General features: G+C 40.3%; 2 protein-coding genes across 2 annotated transcripts; one reads left to right on the top strand and one right to left on the bottom strand.

The window, feature by feature from the left end:
• Nucleotides 1-488: 488 nt before the first annotated feature.
• ggt5b (gamma-glutamyltransferase 5b) lies at nucleotides 489-10480 on the top strand. The gene is made up of 12 exons (XM_084383040.1): nucleotides 489-815; nucleotides 3497-3624; nucleotides 3704-3799; nucleotides 4588-4783; nucleotides 5347-5507; nucleotides 5663-5809; nucleotides 5964-6094; nucleotides 7129-7316; nucleotides 7418-7509; nucleotides 7604-7713; nucleotides 7797-7907; nucleotides 8124-10480. The coding sequence occupies exons 1-12, from the start codon at nucleotides 643-645 to the stop codon at nucleotides 8268-8270; spliced, it is 1680 nt and encodes a 559-aa protein (XP_084239166.1). The 5' UTR covers nucleotides 489-642; the 3' UTR covers nucleotides 8271-10480.
• A 2441-nt stretch (nucleotides 10481-12921) lies between these two features.
• On the bottom strand, nucleotides 12922-20621 carry LOC311274923 (glutathione hydrolase 1 proenzyme-like). The gene is made up of 11 exons (XM_084382946.1): nucleotides 20522-20621; nucleotides 20314-20403; nucleotides 19894-20086; nucleotides 19454-19614; nucleotides 18905-19054; nucleotides 17202-17338; nucleotides 16208-16395; nucleotides 15976-16103; nucleotides 15349-15461; nucleotides 15103-15216; nucleotides 12922-14096 (listed from the first exon to the last, which is right to left on the bottom strand). Exons 1-11 carry the CDS (start codon nucleotides 20583-20585, stop codon nucleotides 13950-13952), a joined length of 1485 nt encoding a protein of 494 aa, XP_084239072.1. The 5' UTR covers nucleotides 20586-20621; the 3' UTR covers nucleotides 12922-13949.
• Between the last annotated feature and the right edge of the window lie 429 nt (nucleotides 20622-21050).

The following is a 21050-nucleotide window of genomic DNA, read 5'->3' as shown; positions in this document are numbered from 1 at the left end:
TCTCCTCTTGGTCACCGACACAGAGGTCATATCCAGTATAATTGTACAACAGGGAGCAGGCTGTGTTTCCTGACACTGTGGGTCACAGTAGTGGGAAGCGAAGGAGCTGCAGGAAAAGCAAAAAAAAAAAAAAAGAAGAAGAAGAAGAAGAAGAAAGGGGGGGACTTTATGGATGTTGAGCAAGAATGAAACAGATAATGTGTAAAATGTGGTTGAATTGAAAGAAAGAGCTCTGCTAAGGTCCCTGGAAGTGAAGGGAAGTGAAAGGCCCGATTATTTTTTCTTTTTTAAATATAAAACAATAACTCATTTGTAGCATTTTAGAGGTTCATGGGAATTCCTACATTCAAAAAAAAAATCGGACAAACGGGAATTCTGGTTACATCATGGTTATTTCCCCATTCCTTGGTGATTAAAGCGAGCTGTCAATGGCTTATTTATAAGCTATGGTCATCCTAGTAATTACTCAAGTACCTCCTTTCCTTCAGTGTCTCACTTTCGCTTCAGCTCCGGCCTTGATGCAGAGGAGGGAGGGGTGAACCCAAGCTTGGGATTAAAGCAGTGCGCACTTGAGCGTGTGTGCGCACTGAGCTGCAGCAGCAACAGTTCCTCCTGCACAAAGTTTCCGACGCAGAAAGTTTGATGGCTAAATACAGGCCGTGGGTGGTGTGCTGCTTCACCTTGGCTGGTTTGATTTGCGCGGTCGCCATCATCTGCCTGTGCATCTCCTCACTGGTGGACAGAGGATGTCCCGGCGGCAGCTTCAGGCGCGCAGCCGTGTCTGCAGACTCGCGTCTTTGCTCCGACATCGGCAGGTAAGTCACTTTCTGACTAGGGGGAAAAAAAAAAAAAGTTTTGTTTAGTTAGTGTAGAGTTTGACCTGGATTTTTCTTGACGCATTGCAGCCAAAACATTCAAATAAAACCCTGAATGTTAGAGAATTTGAAATGTTAATTAATGTGTGTTATTTAAAAAGTTAGTTCGTGTATTACTAAAGCGTGTTTCTTTATTCACAGGATGACTTTAGTTATTCTCTAGACTCTTGAGGCTACCCGTCCATGCTCATGTGGGTGAGATAAAAAGCTGAACTGAGCAATGGGATAAGCAGTTTAAGAGATTTGATAGGCTCTGTTTGAGGAGTAGACTTAATGCCTGCAGAAGTGTGTGCAGACAGACCTCGATTCTCTTCACCTCCTGCTCATTTGTACCCTCACCATCCTGTTGATGTGACTGTAAGAGGGGGAAAACAGGTTTAAACAAACACTGACTGATGTTAATCTTCATAATATGGAGTGAATAGACTTGTCTCTCTCTCTCTCTCTCTCTCTCTCTCTCTCTCTCTGGTGAGCTCCTTGATGCTGTTCAGTCAGTCAGTCTGTCATCATAGTAAGAGTAAATATAGAGAAAAGGTGAGTGTCACTGGAGTGAGCATGTAGGTCTTCCGGCTTTTGTATTGTCTGAATTCTTCCATCCCCTGCCAGGATTTGTTAGAGTTCATTTCCCAGTTCACAGCGCAGACAATGAATATGAGCTCCACCAGTGATGCACTGAGGCAAGATGATCACCTGATGACAGAAGCTTTTAAAGGAGAACATTTGAGTGTTTCTGTGATTCAGATAAACATGCTGAATTTCTTCGGGTGAAGAAGAGAGAAACAAAAAAAACAGGGGGATTTAATTACACAGAGTGTGAGGAAACATGAATAAAAAACAAATAAGAAGAAAAAAGATAATTAAAAAAAACAAACAAATAAGGAACAGCATGTCAGAATAACCGCCAACTGCTGATAACTGTGGCTACTGTGAGCTAGCTCTGTTAGCTGTGCAACTAGCGGTCTTGACTTGGACCAACACCAGGGAGGTGTGGGCGTTGACACCGCTGCAAATCAATACAGAGACGTCATAACATCAAAACTGATATTTCTTCACATTCTGTTGATAATTTTAGTTTATTTTTTAATGTTTGAATGTTTAAATTCCAGGTGTCAATCCACAAACCTCTGAGGAACATTTTAAGTAAATGATTTCAGTTTTAATCCACATTTAAAGGAGCACTATGTAGTTTTGGGTAAGACATTTTGATCAGAAAATAAAGATCTTAACAAACTAAACTAAATAAACAAACTCTTCATTTTCACGACTGAATAAACTGAATAGACAAACTGACATTAAAGGACAACATAGTTTCAAACTGTTTTACTTTGTTTATATGTGGCGGACCCTGCCACCTTTCTAGCTTCAAACAGTGTTCTGGACCTTATTTTCCTCTGAGAACAGCTTGTTTATTCAGGTATGGAAACAATAAATATATCTGGGTTTGTATTATTACCTCATTAATATCGTAAATATTAGAATTCTGAGTTTGAATTTCTTCTCCAAAACTGCATAGTGAACCTTTAAAAAGATTTACTCATTAGTCAAGACAGAAAAAAATGATCAATGTTGCACAACAAAATTGATTTACCTCAATAATAAAACCTCAAAAATACTGTTTAAGTGTAATTACAACCAAATCCAAATGACCCAATTCTTTTGTCAAACTCTCTTTTGTTTTTTTGTTATTTTCTAATGACCAGACAAAAGCTCCCTGATAGACACAACACTTCTCGTTGTTGGACCAAACTGCTACATCTCTGGCACCCATATTATTTTTCCTCGTTTCTCTCCCATAACACTTTCCGCATCATTTAGGGGCAAGTTTCCTGTCATCACTTTTTCCAAAAACCAAACAAGCACACAGTACATACAAATGAAATAACAAGATGAATGTTGCTATGGATTTATACACAAAATACCAAACCTATACTTGATTTTGTCCCTCTATAGACCAAATCCCATTCAAACAGTAATCAGTTTATAATATTTACTACTATTGCGTAATTAACCACAATGAACAACTGCATTTGTTGTTCTGTCTGTTCACATGAGACTCATTCAATTAGATTCTTCTGATTCAATTTGACTCTGTCAGTCTTCCCCCTCAGACCTTTTCTTCTGTGAAACCCTGCAACCCTAACTACGAGGCACAAGGCGGCATGACCTCAACGGAGCCAAAACATTCCCACAACTACCTTCTTGTTGCTCAGTGAACATGTCTGACACAATGCCAAACTTCCAGTGAAAAGCCTCATTCAAAGCTTTCAGATGCGATCCAGATTTATACTTTCAGGCTTTGTTGTGCCGTATAATCAGATTGGATACACCGAATTCTGACAAATCAATTGTAATTTCTAAGGAAGACAGTTTACTTCAAGATGAAGTCATGTTTAAAAAAAAAAAAAAAAAAAAAAGAGCACCACCACGGCCAGCAACTCCCTGGTATGTATCTCAAGCACATGGTTTAAACTTGTCTCTTTGGCAGAGCTTCCAAACCTTGACACCCTGAAAAAAAAAACGAACCAACGAGGACCGCACTGATGCATCTATTAAAATTGTGCGCACGTGCAGTTGTGCAAATGTGTGGTGAGTGCGTTCACTTCCCATGTCATCATTTCCAGGAACATGCTCCAGCAGGGGGGTTCGGCAGTAGATGGCGCCATTGCAGCTCTTCTGTGCACATCTTTGGTCAACCCTCAGAGCATGGGGATTGGAGGAGGGTCTATATTCACTATAAGAAATAAAACAGGTCGGTCTCCTCATTTGTTTTGCTTCTTCCCAAATTATATTGATTGGGGCAATAATTTGAATTTCTGATCTTTCTCCAGGCAATGTTAAAGTCTACAACTTCAGAGAAACGGTCCCAAAGTCATTCAAAACTAACCTTTTAGATGACTGTCCCAACACATTCAGACTGAGCACAGGTAGGAGCCGTTGTCCACTGATGTGTAGTAGCTTCATATAGATTTCCTACTCATGCTTCCTTATGTAGTCATTGCAACATTCCAGTAACTCAGGGAAATGTTTTTCTGTTGGATCCTTTTGGCTCTTTTTCAGCATCATTCATTGCATTTGAGGCGTCCTCTCACAGAGTAGTAATTTATAAGCACTATATAAACATTTTAAGGAGAAGTTCAACTACAAATTAAAGTTCAGTCATTATCTCCCTCAGCCTCATGCTGACTCAAAGTAAGGTGAATTTTCGTAATCCACAAAACATTTCTGGAGCTTTGCAGCAAAACCGTGTTGCAACATTTTCCTAAAAAACTGAAATACATGGGGGCTTGTTTTAAAAAGTAAAAAAACAACATAAAATCGCTCCATACAGCTCTTCCGCTGTAATCCAAGTCTCAGTGTGCCCTGAGATTGATTTGAAAATACTTTATTTACACCTTCAACGGGTAGTAAAACTCCTGCAACCACCGCAGACACTTAACACTGTTTTGCTGTGAAGCTCCAGAAATGTGTTGTGGACCAAAGCTTTACCTGACTTTCAATCAGCATGGGAGTGAGTTGATATGATACTGAATTTTCATTTTTGGGTGAACTGTCCCTTTAATAAATTGCGCACAAAGCAGCTGTGAGCAGATATAAAGACATATTTAAGTGAAAAGTTAAAAGTCACTTAATCGCCACCAGTCAAGTCATTTTTGCTCAACTGCTTCATCATTTGTTTACTGCAGCTGCCCTGTTTCCCACCTGTCCGTTGCAGGTGGCCAGTGGATCGGCGTTCCCGGGGAGCTGCGGGGCTACGAGGCAGTTCACAAACAGTATGGGAGGCTGCCTTGGCCCAAGCTGTTTGAGCCAACAATTAAACTGGCGAGGGAGGGCATCAACATGCCACCATACCTGGCAAAACTCATGAGCAGCTCCATTGTGAAAAGTCACGTGGAAAATTCCTCGCTCTGGTACATCATCTCCCTAACTTCCTACTTTACTGAATGAGGTCTCCAATAATAATTGTTTGTTACTTCAAGAATATCTCATTTGTAACCAGACTGATGCTGGAAATTTGAGGGCACTGATGAACTAAAAGGGTTTGTTTCACTGTTGAGATCCTGGAGATAAGGACGCTCCCATAAATCCCCAGTTTAACTCATTTCATGCTATTTTTATGTAACCGCTGGATTAACAATTGACTCTGTACAGTTATGTTCAGGATTTCACATTACATCAGAGTTTTTCACCCACCTCATTTGAACGCTTAGATTAGTAAAAATGATTGCACGCTGTCATTCTTAGAATATAATTTCACAGATGCAGAAACAAATTTCTACTGAATGACTTGATCAAGTTCAGAAAGTGCATGTCATATGTTATAAATTGCATGAAATGAACGTGATTTGATTAGCAAAGTAGCCCAGAGAGGTCACACATCACCCAAATGATAATGCAGCACCAGTGTCTCTAAGTGTTTTCTGTTAGTTCCTGTGTTCACTATGTTCTTCCGCATGCACACTTTCTTTTCCAGTGAACTTTTCTGCAACAAGAACAAAAAGGTCCTGAGCACAGGAGACATCCTGACGTTTCCTAGACTCGCAGAAAGTTTGGAAACAATTGCAAAGCAAGGGGCAGACGCTTTCTACACTGGCAAGATAGGACAAGACTTAATCAAAGACATAAAGGATGCAGGTTGGTGCAATTTCAACATAGTTTGACAAGTTGGGGATTTGTACTTGAATAGACAGAAAAAGAAAACGTGCTTGAAAGTGATGTTTAAAAAAGACAAATCAGCAAAGCAAACAGAGCTCAAGATAAACAAACTGTTTCTTCCATGTTTCTCTCAGGTGGGACGCTGGAAATGGAGGACCTGAAGTCCTTCCAGGTGCAGGTGGTTGATGCATGGAAAGTTCCTCTGGGAGACTCTCAGATGCACATCCCTCCACCGCCTGCCGGGGGCCCCCTGCTTGCCTTCATTCTTGGACTGATGAAAGGTATTATGTGCTGTGTGACGTCTCTCCTGTTATTCCTGAACAGACCTATTGCAGCAGTTGAATTAAATCAGTCCTATACTCTGAATAATGCAAAGGTATGAACAAAAAAGATTGTAGTGTCTTAAAGTTGGTTGTTGTTCCCCTTTTTCTGCAGGTTACCACTTGACTCAAAGCTCCCTGCAGGGATACCAAAAGATTCTGATGTACCATCGTTATATAGAGGCAGCTAAATTTGCTAATGGACAGAAGAGGAGCATCTCTGATCCTGGCTTTAGCTACACAAAGGTTGGGAACTTTTTCATTATTATTATGACATAATCATGTATTTTCATTACAATGAGACCAAAGATATTTTCTGGTTTTGCCTCTGATGTCCTCAGACTGATCTGTCTCAGCTGTGTTTGACAGACTTTCCTGATGGACAGATAGCTTTATTTATAGTTGAAGTAACCGCTAACTTCTAACTGTAGCTGCTGTGAGCTCGTTAGCTCCATTAGCCATGCAGCTAGCAGCTAGTATCATATGGGACCTCTGTGATTTGTGGATTTTCCTAAAGGACAGGTAGTTTTTCTCATTGCTAAATTGACCGCAAACTGCTGCCGTAGCTGTCTTTAGCTAGTTAGCTCAGTTAGCCATGCAGCTCGCTTTCATATTAGCTGTCTCTGTCCGGACTGAAGGCTCAGAAGTTATTTACATTATTACATTTATTTGGGTGGCCAGAAGGAGGTTGTTTCTAGACCCAGGGTGGAGGGACTCAGTGGGAATGCTAACGGGGAGAGGGGTGGCTGGGAGCGTCAGCTAATAGGACTGCTAACTGCACGGTAAAGTCACCGTTAGCAGCATGAAGCAGTTAATTTAGCAACAAGTGAAGCTATCAGAGAGTTGATACAGAGAAACATAAATGCGGCTGAAATTTTTCATCAAGATTTATGCATTGCTCTCTGACACATTAATGAAAAATCTTGCAATGTTATATAAATATAACATATATAATTTATTTATATAAATAAAAAAGTGAGAAAAAGTCCTGGATTATTCAAAGTTAATGGGGTCTCTTCTGGGCAGAGACCCGTCCTCCATCCACATTGAATCAATCCATTCAGTACTTTTCTGTGTTATCCTTCTGACAAACTAACACAAACGGACACAGGTACAGTAGGAACACCAAGTTGCAAAAATTCCTATTAATTAAAAAAGAAAACAAACTCCAGAAAATTAAAGAGAAAAGAAGAATAATAATCTGGGATACAGTCGAGTTACATCACACCCCAGCATTTATTAAACCCTTTTCCAGTCTCATTATGATATTCTTCTTTCAGAAAGCAGATCATTTGATTGATCCCTCCTTCATTAAGCGAATCAGGGAGAGGATTTTTTCAAACAGCACCCATGACAACTCCTACTACAACAACGTTCGGCCCTCCTCTGATCACATGGGGACGACACATGTGTCTGTCCTGGATGAAGACGGACTGGCTGTCTCCGCCACCAGCACTATAAACCAATTGTGAGCAGGAAGCCTCTTCAAACAGAAGTATCTACTTTATATTACATCAAATCTATGATGTGATATAATCCACTCACGTATATTGCGTTTTGTTTTTGTAGATTTGGGGGAGCCATTTACTCCTCACAAACAGGCATCATCCTCAACAATGAGCTGGCTGACTTCTGTGGGAGGGCAGACACAGTGAGGGCAGGTAAAGTCACACAACCTTTTAAATCTAATCTCATTACTTAACATAGTCATTTAGTCTCTCCTCAGTGTGATACGGAGTGTGATTGTTGTCATAGGTGAACATCCTCCTTCCTCAATGACTCCAGTAATACTCGAGTCAAAGTCTGGAGGGCTCCTTGTGATTGGTGGATCCGGAGGAAGCATGATCACCTCAGCGATGGCCTTGGTAACTCAGTTGAACTCTGTCTGCATTGTTGTTTGTCGGCTTCTGTATTTGTTTGCTCACATGAATCTCTTTTATTCTCGCAGTCAATAATGAATCGCCTGTGGCTGGGGATGAGTCTGAAAGAAGCCATCGCTGCACCCATAGTGTTTGTCGATGCCAGGAACAATGTGAATTTTGAGCCTGGTTTTGACAAGGTGAGGTTTTGTCCATTTATCCCATTCAGATTCACTAGACTGTGACCATCTATCTAATAACTGAGTAACATTTCTATTTATGTTAATGGATTCCAATGGAGATTACCACGACATAATCCTACAAAGTCTGATTTAATTTACCTGTAATCAGTTTTGAAAATCTGAAGTGGGCAGGATAAGTGGTATTAAATCCATGTGTGTTTTGTGTGCCCTCAGTCTGTGATAGAGGGCCTCAGAGCTCTTGGACACAAAGTTGGGGACTGGAAATATTTCCTTAATGTCGTCAACGGCGTAGAAAAGGTGGACGGATGCATTGTGGCCATATCGGACAGCAGGAAGATGGGGGTGTCAGCTGGATACTGACCGTACAGACCATGAAGAAGCACCAGCTTCACACTAAAATCTAATGACTGACTGAATCGTGAGCCTTAAGAACAATGAATGTGCCGAAACTGTGATAACAAAATGCGAGCTATTGCGTGCTCGAGCTCTTTGCTGATGGAACTGATTAGCAACAGCATCAGTCAGGAAACTGAAAAACGATAAAGGATAATCCTTTTTATTTTATTATAACTTGGGTCTTATTTTGTAATTTGGGCCATTAATTCGATCCGTTAGAGAAAACTGTACTCACCATAGTAATTGCGGAGATCTTGAGAATCTGCAACATGGCTCAAAAGAAGTCAGATGAGGCGAGAACAGAAAGTGGTCATGTGAGCAAATGATCTGAATCCTTTTAGTTGGAGATCAACTGAAATGAAAGAAGGTTTCTTTGTTTTATTCCAATGTCCGATGTTGTCTACCGTGTTGTTTTATCTGCAAATTGAAGATGCACATAGAAACAGTTGAATGGAAATGCACTTGTCGAGTGCACAAGGAATGTCTGTAATAATAGTCTAGCAAGTACACCGTGTTATAGTTGATCAGTTATCCATGTGTTGGTAGAACATCACGTTCCCAGAATATGATAATGAATGTTGTTCTAGGATAATCATTACAAAATTGAAAGTCCACTTCTGTAACAACCTGTTGTTGCTCAGTGGGTTAAGTGTAGGACTCTATCTATCACTACCCTCACTCAGGATACGGCCGTTTGTATCCTGTTTGAAATATTTTGTAACAATAATACTGTTCATATATATCAATATCAGATCGTGCCATAGTTTACACATTCAGTATCCAAACTATCAGAGACAAGTAATAATTAACTTGGTAAGTGTGACTGACAGAAACGATGGTCAAAACTCTGAAAATCAGACCCAAGTTGTAATATACCAGATTATTCCTTTGTGCTGATCGGGCCACTCTGTGTGTACATATTTTCATTCTAGCCAGTTGTCACAAACGCACCTTTAAAGGATAAGTTCACCCAAAAAGGAAAATTCAGTCACCGATGGAAAGTCGAGTGAAGTCTGCAAAATATTTCTGGAGCTTCACAGCAAAACAGCATTCTCCTAAACAACTGAAGTAGATGGGGATGTAAAATAACAACCAAACCCAAATGGCTTCATACAGCTTGTCCAGTGCAAATCCAAGTCACCAGAGGCCCGTCATTTACACCCTCATGCGCAGTCAAGCTTGAGCTCCCACTTCAGACGGGGTGCGTTAACGCTTTTAGCTTAGCAGCTACAGCGAAGATTTTGGCTCGATAAAGGGTGTAAATAACGTCTTTTCAAATCAATTTAGGATTTCAGGTCTTCCAGAGACTTGGATTACGCTGGATGAGCTGAATGGAGGTTTGAATGGAGGTCTTTTAGGGTTTTTTGGGGTTGTTTTCGCTTACATTTTAAAAAAAGTCCCCATCTACTTCAGTTGTTAAGGAGAATAATGTTGTGCTTTGAAGCTCCAGAAAAGTGTTGTTGAAACTTTAACCGACTTTCCATCGACACGGGCGAGTAGATAATGATTGACTTTGAATTTTCAGGTGAACTGTTCCTTTAATTTCACACGACATAGATGATGTAGACTAAGTACCATGAGGCTGCAGCTCTCACTGCTGAGATCTGCTTTTATGAGGATTACACACTTCTGACCAAAGTGCAATGTGTTCGCAGCAGGAGCCTTAAAAGCAAATTTGCTGCCATCCAACAAAACAAAACCAACCGCAGTGTCATGATTATCTTTTGATGGTAATGAATGTTTCAGTGTCCGACTGAACTACATGTGTAAGAACTGTATTCTGTTTGTGAGCCATGTAACTCTTCCAACGGGACATCCTGACTGACATGTGAGCTGAAGGCTGTTGTAGGATGTCGGCTGCCCAAACCAGGAACTTTTACTGTGACCACGAATAATTTACTGTATGTGAAACAACCGTATTCAGGTTCCTGAGCATATTGTGATCTTTGTTTAAAGATTAAGAAATGCTATACATTTCAACAATACATTCAAAATGAACAAAATTATGTCATAAACGTAAGTGTATTTTCACACCACCATCATGTCATTTTATATTTTCTCTGTGTTTTGATACATCAACACTTTTTGTAAAATAATAATACTTCTTTTTTTACAACTATTAACTGTGAATATCTGCGTTGTCACCATAAAACATTAAAATTTAAGACAAGTAATCGCTGAGTCTCTGAACTCTATATTACCTTTAACACACATTTCACTGTAAATACACTTTAAAGATGTATTCTTTGTTGGTAGTATAGCATGATCAGCAATAATCTGCTGCATGTTTTCCTGTTTGCCTTGTTCCACAGCAGCACTTTTGCACTGAGACAAAGGAAGCGGTAATGAGATACATTTCAGCAGAGAGACTTATGAATTAGTAATGATTTCTTAAGTGGATTCTGCTCCATTTTCCTTTGAGGCGCTAGATGTGAATTATGAGAACATGCAAATTTTTAGTCCATGTGAAGCACCACTGTCTTTGTTGTATGACAAATGACTTAATCTGGATAAGTTGTGACTTCATAGCCGTAGTGTCACGACATTAACCGCCATTTAAAGTAAGCATCGTTTTACATTATACCAAAAATGTCTCCCCGCTAATAGTCTTTCACTCAAAGCAGAGGCAGTTACGATGACTCTCTGACTTCCGGTGTTAGCACACGTTCAGTCACAAAGTCCCTTGATGAAGCAAATTATCTCAACAGTAGTTATTTGATGTTATTCTACAGGCTTTCTGTTTGTGTGCTTCATTATTTGTAGCTGTCATAATGTCATGCAAAGCAGTGGCATTGATATACGTACAGAGAGTTGAGATGTTTTCACGCCTAAAGGGTGAGCAAATTTGCATTTCTGAGTTGCATAACTCTGTAGTTCATTATAACTGTGGAAGTCAGATTGCGCTTGATTGATCAACACCAAGTAACGCTACTGAATATTTCAATGTTTTAATGTTACTTTTGCAGGGCGCCCTGGTAGTGCTGGCTGGGTGCTAAGACACATACCATGCAATATTGATGTACTCTCTCACCCCACATTTCCTGTCACTCTCTGCTAGCTCCTGTCAATCAAGGCAAAAATACAAAAATACAAAATACAAGTCAACTTGTTCTACTTTTAACCTATGTTAGTTTCGACATACAATCAGGCCAGAAAGTCTGACACCACTCAACACTCAATCGTCTCCTATTTTGCGTTTGTTTTTGAAGGTAATACACATTTATTTCATTACAAATTATACTATCAGGTTAACGATTTGAGTGAAAAGTTGAAGTTTTAAAAGAAATGTTCATGAATTCCTCAATATCCTTTTTCATTTATGACAGCATGCACTCGAGCTGGCATGGACTCCACAAGTTCCTGATGACTGATCCTGTGATGTCTCTGAATATTTGGCTTTCTCAGTCCTTAAGTGCCACCATAAAAGTTTGATGGAGCTGAGGTCAGGTGATTGTGGAGGAAAGTCCATGACAGTCAGGACTCCTCGGTGTTCTTTGGCTTGCAAAGCTTTAAGATGTGTTTGGGCTCGTTATCCTTCTGCAGTATGACGTCAAGTTAGATCATTGCATCCAATCTAAGCACCTGTAAATTTTCATGACTGCATGGTTGTGACACTGTCTGTCCACAGACACACATAAACACCTGGCAAGGTACTCAAAACTACTTCTGGAATAGTTGCCGCTGCAAGAGGTGTCTCACATTTTGTGATGATCACAAACTCCCCATTACATTTTGTACTGCCAATTGTTTTCTGAGGCTTTGTTGACTTCATCATCCCCTGACTTCTCATCACCATCAGGTCAAAATTCAAATTTTGTTAAATACTTTATTTTGTGACCAAATATGTGCAAAATGAATGTCATTCCAGTCAGTCTCAGCTCTACTTTGTGTTTAATGCTAATCAAAAAAATAAACATTGTGCTTCATACTTCAAGCATCAGCATGTTAACATTGTCCTTGTGAGCATGTTAGCATGCTGACGTTAGCATTAAGCTAGGCTGTCCTCATCAGACGAACAACCATATAGGTTGACCGTTAAAGCAGTTTATCACGACCCGTGTTTATGTCTCTTGTTAGGCGGCGGCCTCTAGTGGTCGTAGTTATTATTACAGCAGCAAAGTCCACATGAGGAGGAGGTTGGGGTGGATGGTTTTGTCAAACAAGCACAGGACTTTCACTCAGGAGACAGCGAGTTATTTGAAATTGCATAGTGAACTAAAGTTATGTACATAACAAAGTTATTTTAAGCCAAGCCAAAGATTTCCTAAACCTAACCCAGGAAGTTGTCTTGCCTAAACCTAACCAAACTGTGAGCATATGATGAAATCCAGTAGTCCCTTTGGTGCCAAAGCACAATTGTGCCTACACACAGTCTCACAGAGTCAATAGCATGGCTGAAGACTCATATTCTTGTTAACCATCAGCGTAAGTCTGTCAATCAAACCACAGTTAAGCCAACAGATGGTAAGTAGCCGATGAAGCTTCTGTTCTGTTCTGTTCAGGTTAAAGCTCCAGACTTCAGACACAAAACACATATACAGTGTATTCTCAATATTATCAGAATGTTTATTTCAAGTGTTTATTTTGAAAACCTAAACATCTAGAATATCTACAATACAAATTTGATAAAAAGCAATAAAAAACATTCCTATTTGATATTACCAAATAAGAGATCCATTCACACTGAAATTGTCCTTCATTTACTTTAAAATAAATATATGTGATATACAATAACATGATAAGTGCTCTGATTGTTAAATCACTTCCATCATAACACCGTTACAATCACATACAAATCAGTGCAGCAGTGTAAGGCCTTATACATTTACACATCTCAGTAATTATGTAACACATTTACATTCCAGTTGAGAAAGTAAGAGCCCTGAATCTCAGTGGTGACAGCCAACAGCAACAGCTGTAATGTTGTTATGGGGTCATTATAGGCCATTGCACTCCGGTTTGTGGGAAATTACAGTAAGTTATTAAGAGCTGTTTGACCCTGAGGTGTTATAAACCTTTAATTTAACAGCAGCTCGTTCCTGCTCTGTTGGTGTGTTTGCTGTCACCTCATAAAAACAAAATGTTTTCATGTTAATTTAAAAATAACTGAAAGTTGAAGCTTGAGGTCTCTCTCTTAGTTTTGGTTGATTTCTTTCAGTGGATGTGTCCTTAATTTAGAGTTTAGGTGTTAGACATTACTGTAGAAGTCACATCATATCTTAAATGAACAACAGGAGACAGCTCTACACTGCTAATGATTTACAAAAGTGCTTCATAAATAGTTAGGATTTGTACACATTTATGACATATGACAGTGTGAATAAAACACTGTGCCTCTGCAGTGAAAATATAATGATTCCAGCGTTCACATGTACCTCTGTTAAAATGTGATATATAAATGTGTTCCACATTCAGTCTGAGGCACTTTGTTCTCGAGGTCATAACAAACAATAAGTCAGCGCTCTGTGATCTGAGTCCGTGTTGTGAAGTAAATTGATATTATTCTCACCTAATGAGGGAACAATTGGCAGCCAGGACAGTTCCTGGTTCTTTATTAAGTCTCTAATCTCTCAGCTCGTACCGCCGGTGTCAAGGTTCACACAGCTACAGACTCCCTGCATAATCAGCTGTGTGTTTATGAACTCAGTACCCAGCAGCGTACGCCCACTTGCGAGGATCTGACTGAGCGTGGAGTCCGTCATCATGTCGAACCACCGCCTGCACAACAGCTCCTGTTGATTTGAGGTACTCTGTCTCGTGGTTCTTTGATGCCAAACCATCCAGGATGTTCTGCAAACGGGAACATAACAACATGTTGATTCTGTGCAGCAGTGATGAAATGTAACTAAGTAGGCCTACATTTACTCTATTACTGTATTTGTGAGGTGCTTGTTCTTTGAATATTTCCATTTTCTGCTACTTTATACTTCCACTCTGTGAATATGGTCTATTGGATAAAAGAAGGAAAAAGACCTGACCCTCTGACCCTGTGTCTGAAATGCTCCTGTCTCTTTAAAAACTTGTTTATCAGCCTGTTGCTGTGCTGAGAAAGTGGAGTGACGCCCATTTTTAGAATTTATATTGAGTTAAACTGGGAAAACAACTCTCTCAATAAGCAAGAAAACACTTGTGATGTGCTGGTCAAAGTGCAATCAGTCGGATGCCAAATCCATGCTTTGTTGAGTGATGACATCAAAAACAACTTTATATCGAAGCATTACAAACAAGTACAAACAAGAGTCCGAACCGAGTATGCCAGAAAACAAAGTGAAGATCATGTTTATTGCCTTTGGAGCAGCAAATTATTTTACATCCAACTATAATGTTCAAATCAAGGGTTAGTTCTCCAGTTTCTGCAGCAATGTGGATGTGGTTTCCTCTTCTATTTATTCCCCTCAATGATTTATTTATAAGATAACATATTATGATTTGCAAGTATACTTTCTGAACTCTGCAGAGAGGGAACCTTACAAACTGTTTTATTCACAAAATAAGCCATTATTTGCTGTTATTTTTTGATCAGTGGCACCCACATACTGTATACTGTGATATGCCCTACTAGCCAGACTACAAATTAGACCATTACCACACCAGGGCTGGAATATTTTTCTCCTTGTTACTTTGGACACACCCCTGAAGGTGAATATAATGAACAGTCTCGCTGGTGCCAGTTATGACTGAGCTATGAAGTTTCAGTGCTGGCTGGACTTTTGGTTGACTGATTGTCTCCCTACACACCACACCACCCTGCTATTAGTCACATATATCAGTATTGTTTGCTGTTTGTGACACTCACTCTGTCAAATCCAGGCTCTGCAACAGTGGTGTTGGGACTCAGCTGGTTGTGGAGCCTTGCGTCTGACACGGATTTCTTCAAATCGTAGTCGAAGAACAGCGCGTTCAGAATCACCTGAGAAACAGCAACATTATAATTCAGCAGCCAAGAAGAAACTAAACAGGTAACATACTTAACAAGAGCACATTTCATGAATTTTTACAATATTTTAAATGTTTACAACTTCTCACTGCAGCTGTGTCTTACCTGAGCGACAGAAGTGGTGATTTTTGTTCCTCCTGAGCCTCCGACCACCATCTTAATTTTGTGATTTTTATCGAAGATGATCGCTGGACACATAGAAGACATTGGCCTTTTTCCTTTGAGAAAAAATAGTGGTAGTTTATGTTAACAAGGTCTAATAAAACAAGTGCATATCATTAAAGTAGCAAGTTTTCACGTTACGTTATCATTAGACAGCCTCTGTAGCCAAGTCGCACGTTCCATCAATTGAACCACTAGTACGCCTCATATTGCACTCTTTACAGCAAAAGCAAAGACTAATTTAACACTTTGTACAGGTCTGTTTTCACTTTGACATTAAATGGTCTTTTTTCTGTCAAAAATGTAACCTTATTTCTACTTTGATTCAGTGTTTACAACACTCAGCTAAAGATGAAACCTTTCAGAGGAGGTGAAGACATTTCTAGTATGAATGCACAAAAAAACATTTATTTAAAAGCCAGTGCACAGTGTCAAGAAGGACAGGTTGACATCAGCTTGACCTTCAATCAGCCGCCCATTGAACAGCCAATTTATATTACAAATGCACTGCTTTCGAGCACTCTTATGTGTGTTACGGTGTGTGAGTGTGTGTGTTGGTCTTAATCTCACCAGGCCTGATGAAATTGTTCGGCGAAGGAGGCACTCCAAAGCCATTTGTGATGAGCGGGGAGCTGAAGTCGTCCATCTCATTGTTGAGAAGTATCCCCGTTGATCCCGACATGACTTTGGAGCCAAAACTGCAGAACAAAAATACCCGTTGAGATATCAAGGGCATTACTGGTAAAGATGGATTAACTAACATTGGTAAGAGTATTTGTCTTGGTCAAGAAGGAGGCCGTACTATTGGTTGATGGTGCTGGTGGCGGCCACGGCGCTTCCATCTTCTGCTACGACTGAGACGTGTGAGGTCCCGTGGGTTTCAGGCAGGTAGAACTCCGGCTCGTAGTAGTTCATGTGATGTGTGGTGTGATCTGTGATCTTCCCACGGAGGCTATCAGCATAGAAACTGGATGTCATATTCTGGATGAGCTTTGGAAGAGTAATGGGGACGTGAAATTAAGTTACATGCCAAATATTTGGTTTAGTTTAGTTTAGTTTAGTTTTATACATTGAGTTTTGATTCACGTTCTGGGGAATTTGATTATTGTTCCTTATTAATCTAAGACAGTCTTTTATGGTTTGTCCTCTGTTTTTGGATTACAGTTTAGTTCCCTTGATTTGTACTTGCTGCCTTTTTGTTAATCACATTTCCTATTTTTGGAGTTTGGATTATTGATTGACATTTTTTGTTCTTTACCTCCCTGTCTCTGTGTATCTTGTATTTGGGTCCCTTTTCGTGTTAAACATATCACTGCCATTCTCAATCTGTATCCTGAATGCCTGTTCTTGCACTGTGTAACTGAGCTGATTAGGTAATTTGTGCACAATGTGTTACAGCACAATATCAAACACCACCAACTATGTCAGTGAAACATGCCGTCAGTTAGCCGTGCATGTAGGTGACTCTGCCTGGACAGGACTGGAAGCTCAACTGGGAGCGTTGGTGTTAACACAGCCACCACAGGAACAAACTTTGACCCAGAGGCAGCTGCAAAACGCTGGTGTTTTCAAGTGCTGTGTGTATACTTGTGAAAACATTTACTTAAAATTAGCATGTTAAATTTGAGAAGGAATAAATGGAGTTTTAACTCTAAAGCTTGGTACATTCGATTTCCCTACTTACAAGAGGATCTGCTGTTTTAGCCTCAGGGTTGGTAGTACAAAAATAGTGCGATTCCCCAGAAATTAAAGCCAGTGTTTTCACTGTTTGTTTTGAGCAGAGTCCATGACCTTACATCTGTGATGTTGAGAAACTCTGGGTCTCCAAGTAAGGTCCTCTTTGCATAAGCGAAACGATAAGCCTCCACGATGCGATGGTAGGTCAGGATCTTTTTCTCCGTGCTTGCCATGCTGTCTGAGTTGAAGTTGTAGCCTGTAGGAAACATAACAATGATCAGCAACTTTATTTAAATCGCAGCCTCTCTCATCTGCCTTCATTCAGATTGTTGTTCAGGTGGAAGACAGTTAAAATAGACCTGACCCAGCCGATTTCTCTGTTTTTATTCAGTCTTAAAGCTGCCGTGACCAGACCATGGGTATTAAGCCTGACAGCCACAGAGGGAATCAAGAGGAAGGGTGAGAGAACCGGAGAGTTTTGGTTTGATGGGTTTCAGCTGTCGGACAGAGGCAGGAGTCACATTAAATCAGCCGGATGAAAGTTTTGGACAGTCGCTGAAATGTCTGCATGAAGCCTCCAACGCTCGACTGTGTCCAATTAGAGGTAAATTGGTGAGATTAATGTTAGTGTGTGAGGCAGGGGGGCGCAGTGAGTGGGTGGCCAGTCGCAGGAAAGGAAAGGTTCAGAGAGATAAATTACTTTGGAAGGAAGTTCCTCATGTAATCCTCAGAGGCTGACTCTGTGACTGTCCTGGAAAGTAGCAGCGAGACATTGTCTTCACTGTGCACAGTTTGGATTTCCTCCAATGAGAGTTAAATCAGAAATGATAGATGGTCACACGATGAAAATAATGATGATGCTCAGACTCTGACTGTGTACTTTCTTTTCATTATCTTTGGGTCTTAATTACTTCAATCAAACAAAAGCAGAGTTGTTCCCTCAGTGGGTTTAACTTAATCTGAAAGCTGGAGTGAATTAAATGCCAACTTTCTATTGGTGACATAATTTGTTACTTTATGACTTTATAAATCACCATCTGAAAATGTTACCAACAAAAAAAGAACAGATTTGGGCGAGCACTTGGATGAAATGAGTTCCCAGTACAGATGAGCTAGATTCAGCAGAGCTTGATGACGGCTCGTCATCAAGCTCTGCTGAAGCCTGATAACGACCCATTAGATTCAGGTGTGTCGGATCAGGGAAACATCTAAAACATGCAGGGCAGAATGTATCGAATTTCATGGTAATCCATCCAATAATTGGTGAAACACTTCACTCGAAACAAAAAATCTTTAACCGGCTTGTGACATGAGAAGAAAGGCCGCAGGATCAGTAAATTCTTTAAGGATGGTTTCATTTTTTTTTTTAAATCATGTGCCCACATTAACTTTGAAGCAGGTTTTGAGAAAAGTTAGCAATCTTTCCGATTTAGAGATCCTTTTCTAATGTGCTTTCAATGTTGCAATCAATGTATTAAATGTTTTTTTTAATTGAGGATTGCCCAACAATGTAAACATTACTTTGTTATTGTTCTAAAAATGCGTTTCTAAATGATATCTGTTGCAGTCACATATTATGTTATATCATACAGTAGCGCCTGTCTGCATTACAAATGTAGAGCAGTATTTCAGAAAGTAGTTCAAGACAGTCTTAGGTAACTTCGAGTCAGCCAAGCTTTTTGTATCTTAAGAGCAGATTTACTGTTGAGCAGATCAGCATGCTGCTCACAGTGGAGAGGGACTGGCAAAGTGAAGGCAGCTCACATTAAAGCACATTCTCTCCCACTCAGGCTGTTTTTTTGGACAAAGCATCAAGGCTTACCATTCAAGATGTTTAATATCAGCAAGAGCACAGGGCCGCTAGCGGGGGCATTGGGAACAGCCACGGTGTACTCCCCCACATTCACCCTTAAAGGGTTCGCATCCAAGACAGGCACATAATCCTTCAGATCCTCCATTGTGATGATACCGCCTAAACATGGATTGACACACACTTTGAATGCACACTTGGGCAGAAATACAAATCCTCCTTATCATGAAAATTAGATGTGCAGAGAGAGGTGCACGTTGGTATATTTTATGATATGTCCTCAAGTCTTTCTAGCAAATTACTTTTAACGGTAATGGTAGTGGTGATGACGATAATAATGGTAATGTGCTTCATTAATGTGACACTAATCTGAAACACAATCTAATCTGTTTAGATATTCAAATAAAGTGTAGAATAAAAAGATGAATCTATTTTGCAACTTAACACTGAAAATGACAAAAGTCACAAACAGAAAAAGCAGCTTTCCTGGTGTTCTGACCTGATGAGGACGGGACAAACAGAGAAAAGCAGCTTTTCTATAAACAATAAAAAGGTGTTTACCTGCTGCCTGAATATCTGCCACAAGTTTCTGAGCCAGCTCTCCCTGGTAGAAAGCATCAGGACCCTCTTCGGCTATTTTCCTATACGTTTGTGCAAGCTTGGTATATGTGACGGTGTCATTTTCTTTCAAGACATCACCATTTCCCCCGCAATACACTTCACTGAAATAGAGGGAAAAATACATTACAGAATAATAGTTGTGATCATGACGAGACTTCAGGACATTTTCCAGCTGTGTTGGTTGCGACAGAACATTATTTTTGCCGAACCCGAAAACATGTGGTTTTCTGCCTGAACCTAACCAGACCATAAGCACAAAGTTGTCACAACATGAAACTGAACATTGAACATAAAGAAACCTAAAGTTTCAACATGTCCATGATTTGCAGAACATTTACCCTGGTGAATGGGTTGATACTTGTTAGGTTGAGACCTCTCACCATAAGGCTTGGTCCTTGATGATGATGTCCTTCTTGCTGGACAGAGCTTTGGCGAGTGCCCTGCCCACAGGAAAACCTTTTTCTGCAAGTTCAATGCTCGGCTGGAATAAGTCTTTCCAAAGCAGCTTGCCATGTCGTCTGTGTGCCATCTCATAGCCTCGAATCTCCCCTGGTACAGCAATAGCTAACCCTCCTACCAGCCATGGAAACCAAGGAAACAAAGACTTAAATTATCAACATCATTTGAAGTTTTTGTTGTTTTTATTGAGCGTAGAGTCTGTCACAGCTCTCAGAAAATATACACTCTAATCTTGCTTTTGTCTGTCCCTATCAAAAGGTCAGTCTCTTTCAAAAGAATGTTTACTACAGCTTCCCTCTACTAATTTCCATGTCTGAGAGATAGCGCTGGTTAAACATTACCTTTCTGGGATAATTCTGTGCTGTTCCCAAACATGTTCTCTGTCGCACTGCGTGGTGCCGTCTCCCTGGCATCAATGGTTTCAACCAGCCCTGTGTGTGAGTCACAGATGAGGAAATGCATGTACAGTAGGATACAGGGTTTGTTGTGTCAGTGGGGAAACAATAGAAGTCTTTGGTGGTAGTGATGTTTGCTTGAGTGAAGGTTTACCAGTTGTTGCGTTGTAGATGGTGAAGAAAAGCCCCCCTCCGATGCCCGCACTGTGAGGGTTCATAAGTCCAACACACAGTAAAGCAGCTATGGAGGCATCCACTGCAGACCCCCCTTTCTTCAGTATGTCTCTGTGGTAAAAATTAATTAAAGCACACCAAGGGAGGATTAGTCTTTACACTGAAGATCTTAAGACCCTGCACTGGCAAAGACAAATATCAAACAACGCAGGTTCACAGGGATTTTTATGTACGATAGAGTCAAGTGTGTGCGAGGATTGCTCATGTTTGCATGCATGTACAAGTCCGTTTACAGTCCGTGTATGGAAGCTCTCACCTGCCGACCTCTGAACACGGCCCAGCATCTGCTGCCACAGCCGCCTTCAGGTTCACATGCTGACTCGGATCCGTCCTTCTCCCCACACCGAAGAAGACACCCACAAAAGTGCCAACAGCTGCCAACAGCAGAACCGCCAGAGCCACAAGTATTGTCTTCTTTGCCATTTATATTGCTCGGGAATAATAAATAC

This window comes from Pagrus pagrus, assembly GCF_965226575.1.
Source record: "Pagrus pagrus genome assembly, chromosome: 19".
Lineage (NCBI taxonomy): Eukaryota > Metazoa > Chordata > Actinopteri > Spariformes > Sparidae > Pagrus > Pagrus pagrus.
This window is presented reverse-complemented; position numbering and strand designations above follow the sequence as displayed.

Excerpts from the sequence above, each read along its gene's own strand:
- LOC311274923 (XM_084382946.1), bottom strand. The coding sequence starts at position 20,585 with ATGAACCCTCACAGTGCGGGCATCGGAGGGGGGCTTTTCTTCACCATC. Across the intron at positions 19,055-19,453 it reads GGCAGATATTCAGGCAGCAG|GCGGTATCATCACAATGGAG; the intron begins GTAAACACCTTT and ends ATCCATGTTTAG. Across the intron at positions 16,104-16,207 it reads ACCAGCACCATCAACCAATA|TTTTGGCTCCAAAGTCATGT; the intron begins GTACGGCCTCCT and ends TTTGTTCTGCAG.
- ggt5b (XM_084383040.1), top strand. The coding sequence starts at position 643 with ATGGCTAAATACAGGCCGTGGGTGGTGTGCTGCTTCACCTTGGCTGGT. Across the intron at positions 3,800-4,587 it reads CACATTCAGACTGAGCACAG|GTGGCCAGTGGATCGGCGTT; the intron begins GTAGGAGCCGTT and ends TGTCCGTTGCAG. Across the intron at positions 7,317-7,417 it reads ACCAGCACTATAAACCAATT|ATTTGGGGGAGCCATTTACT; the intron begins GTGAGCAGGAAG and ends TTGTTTTTGTAG.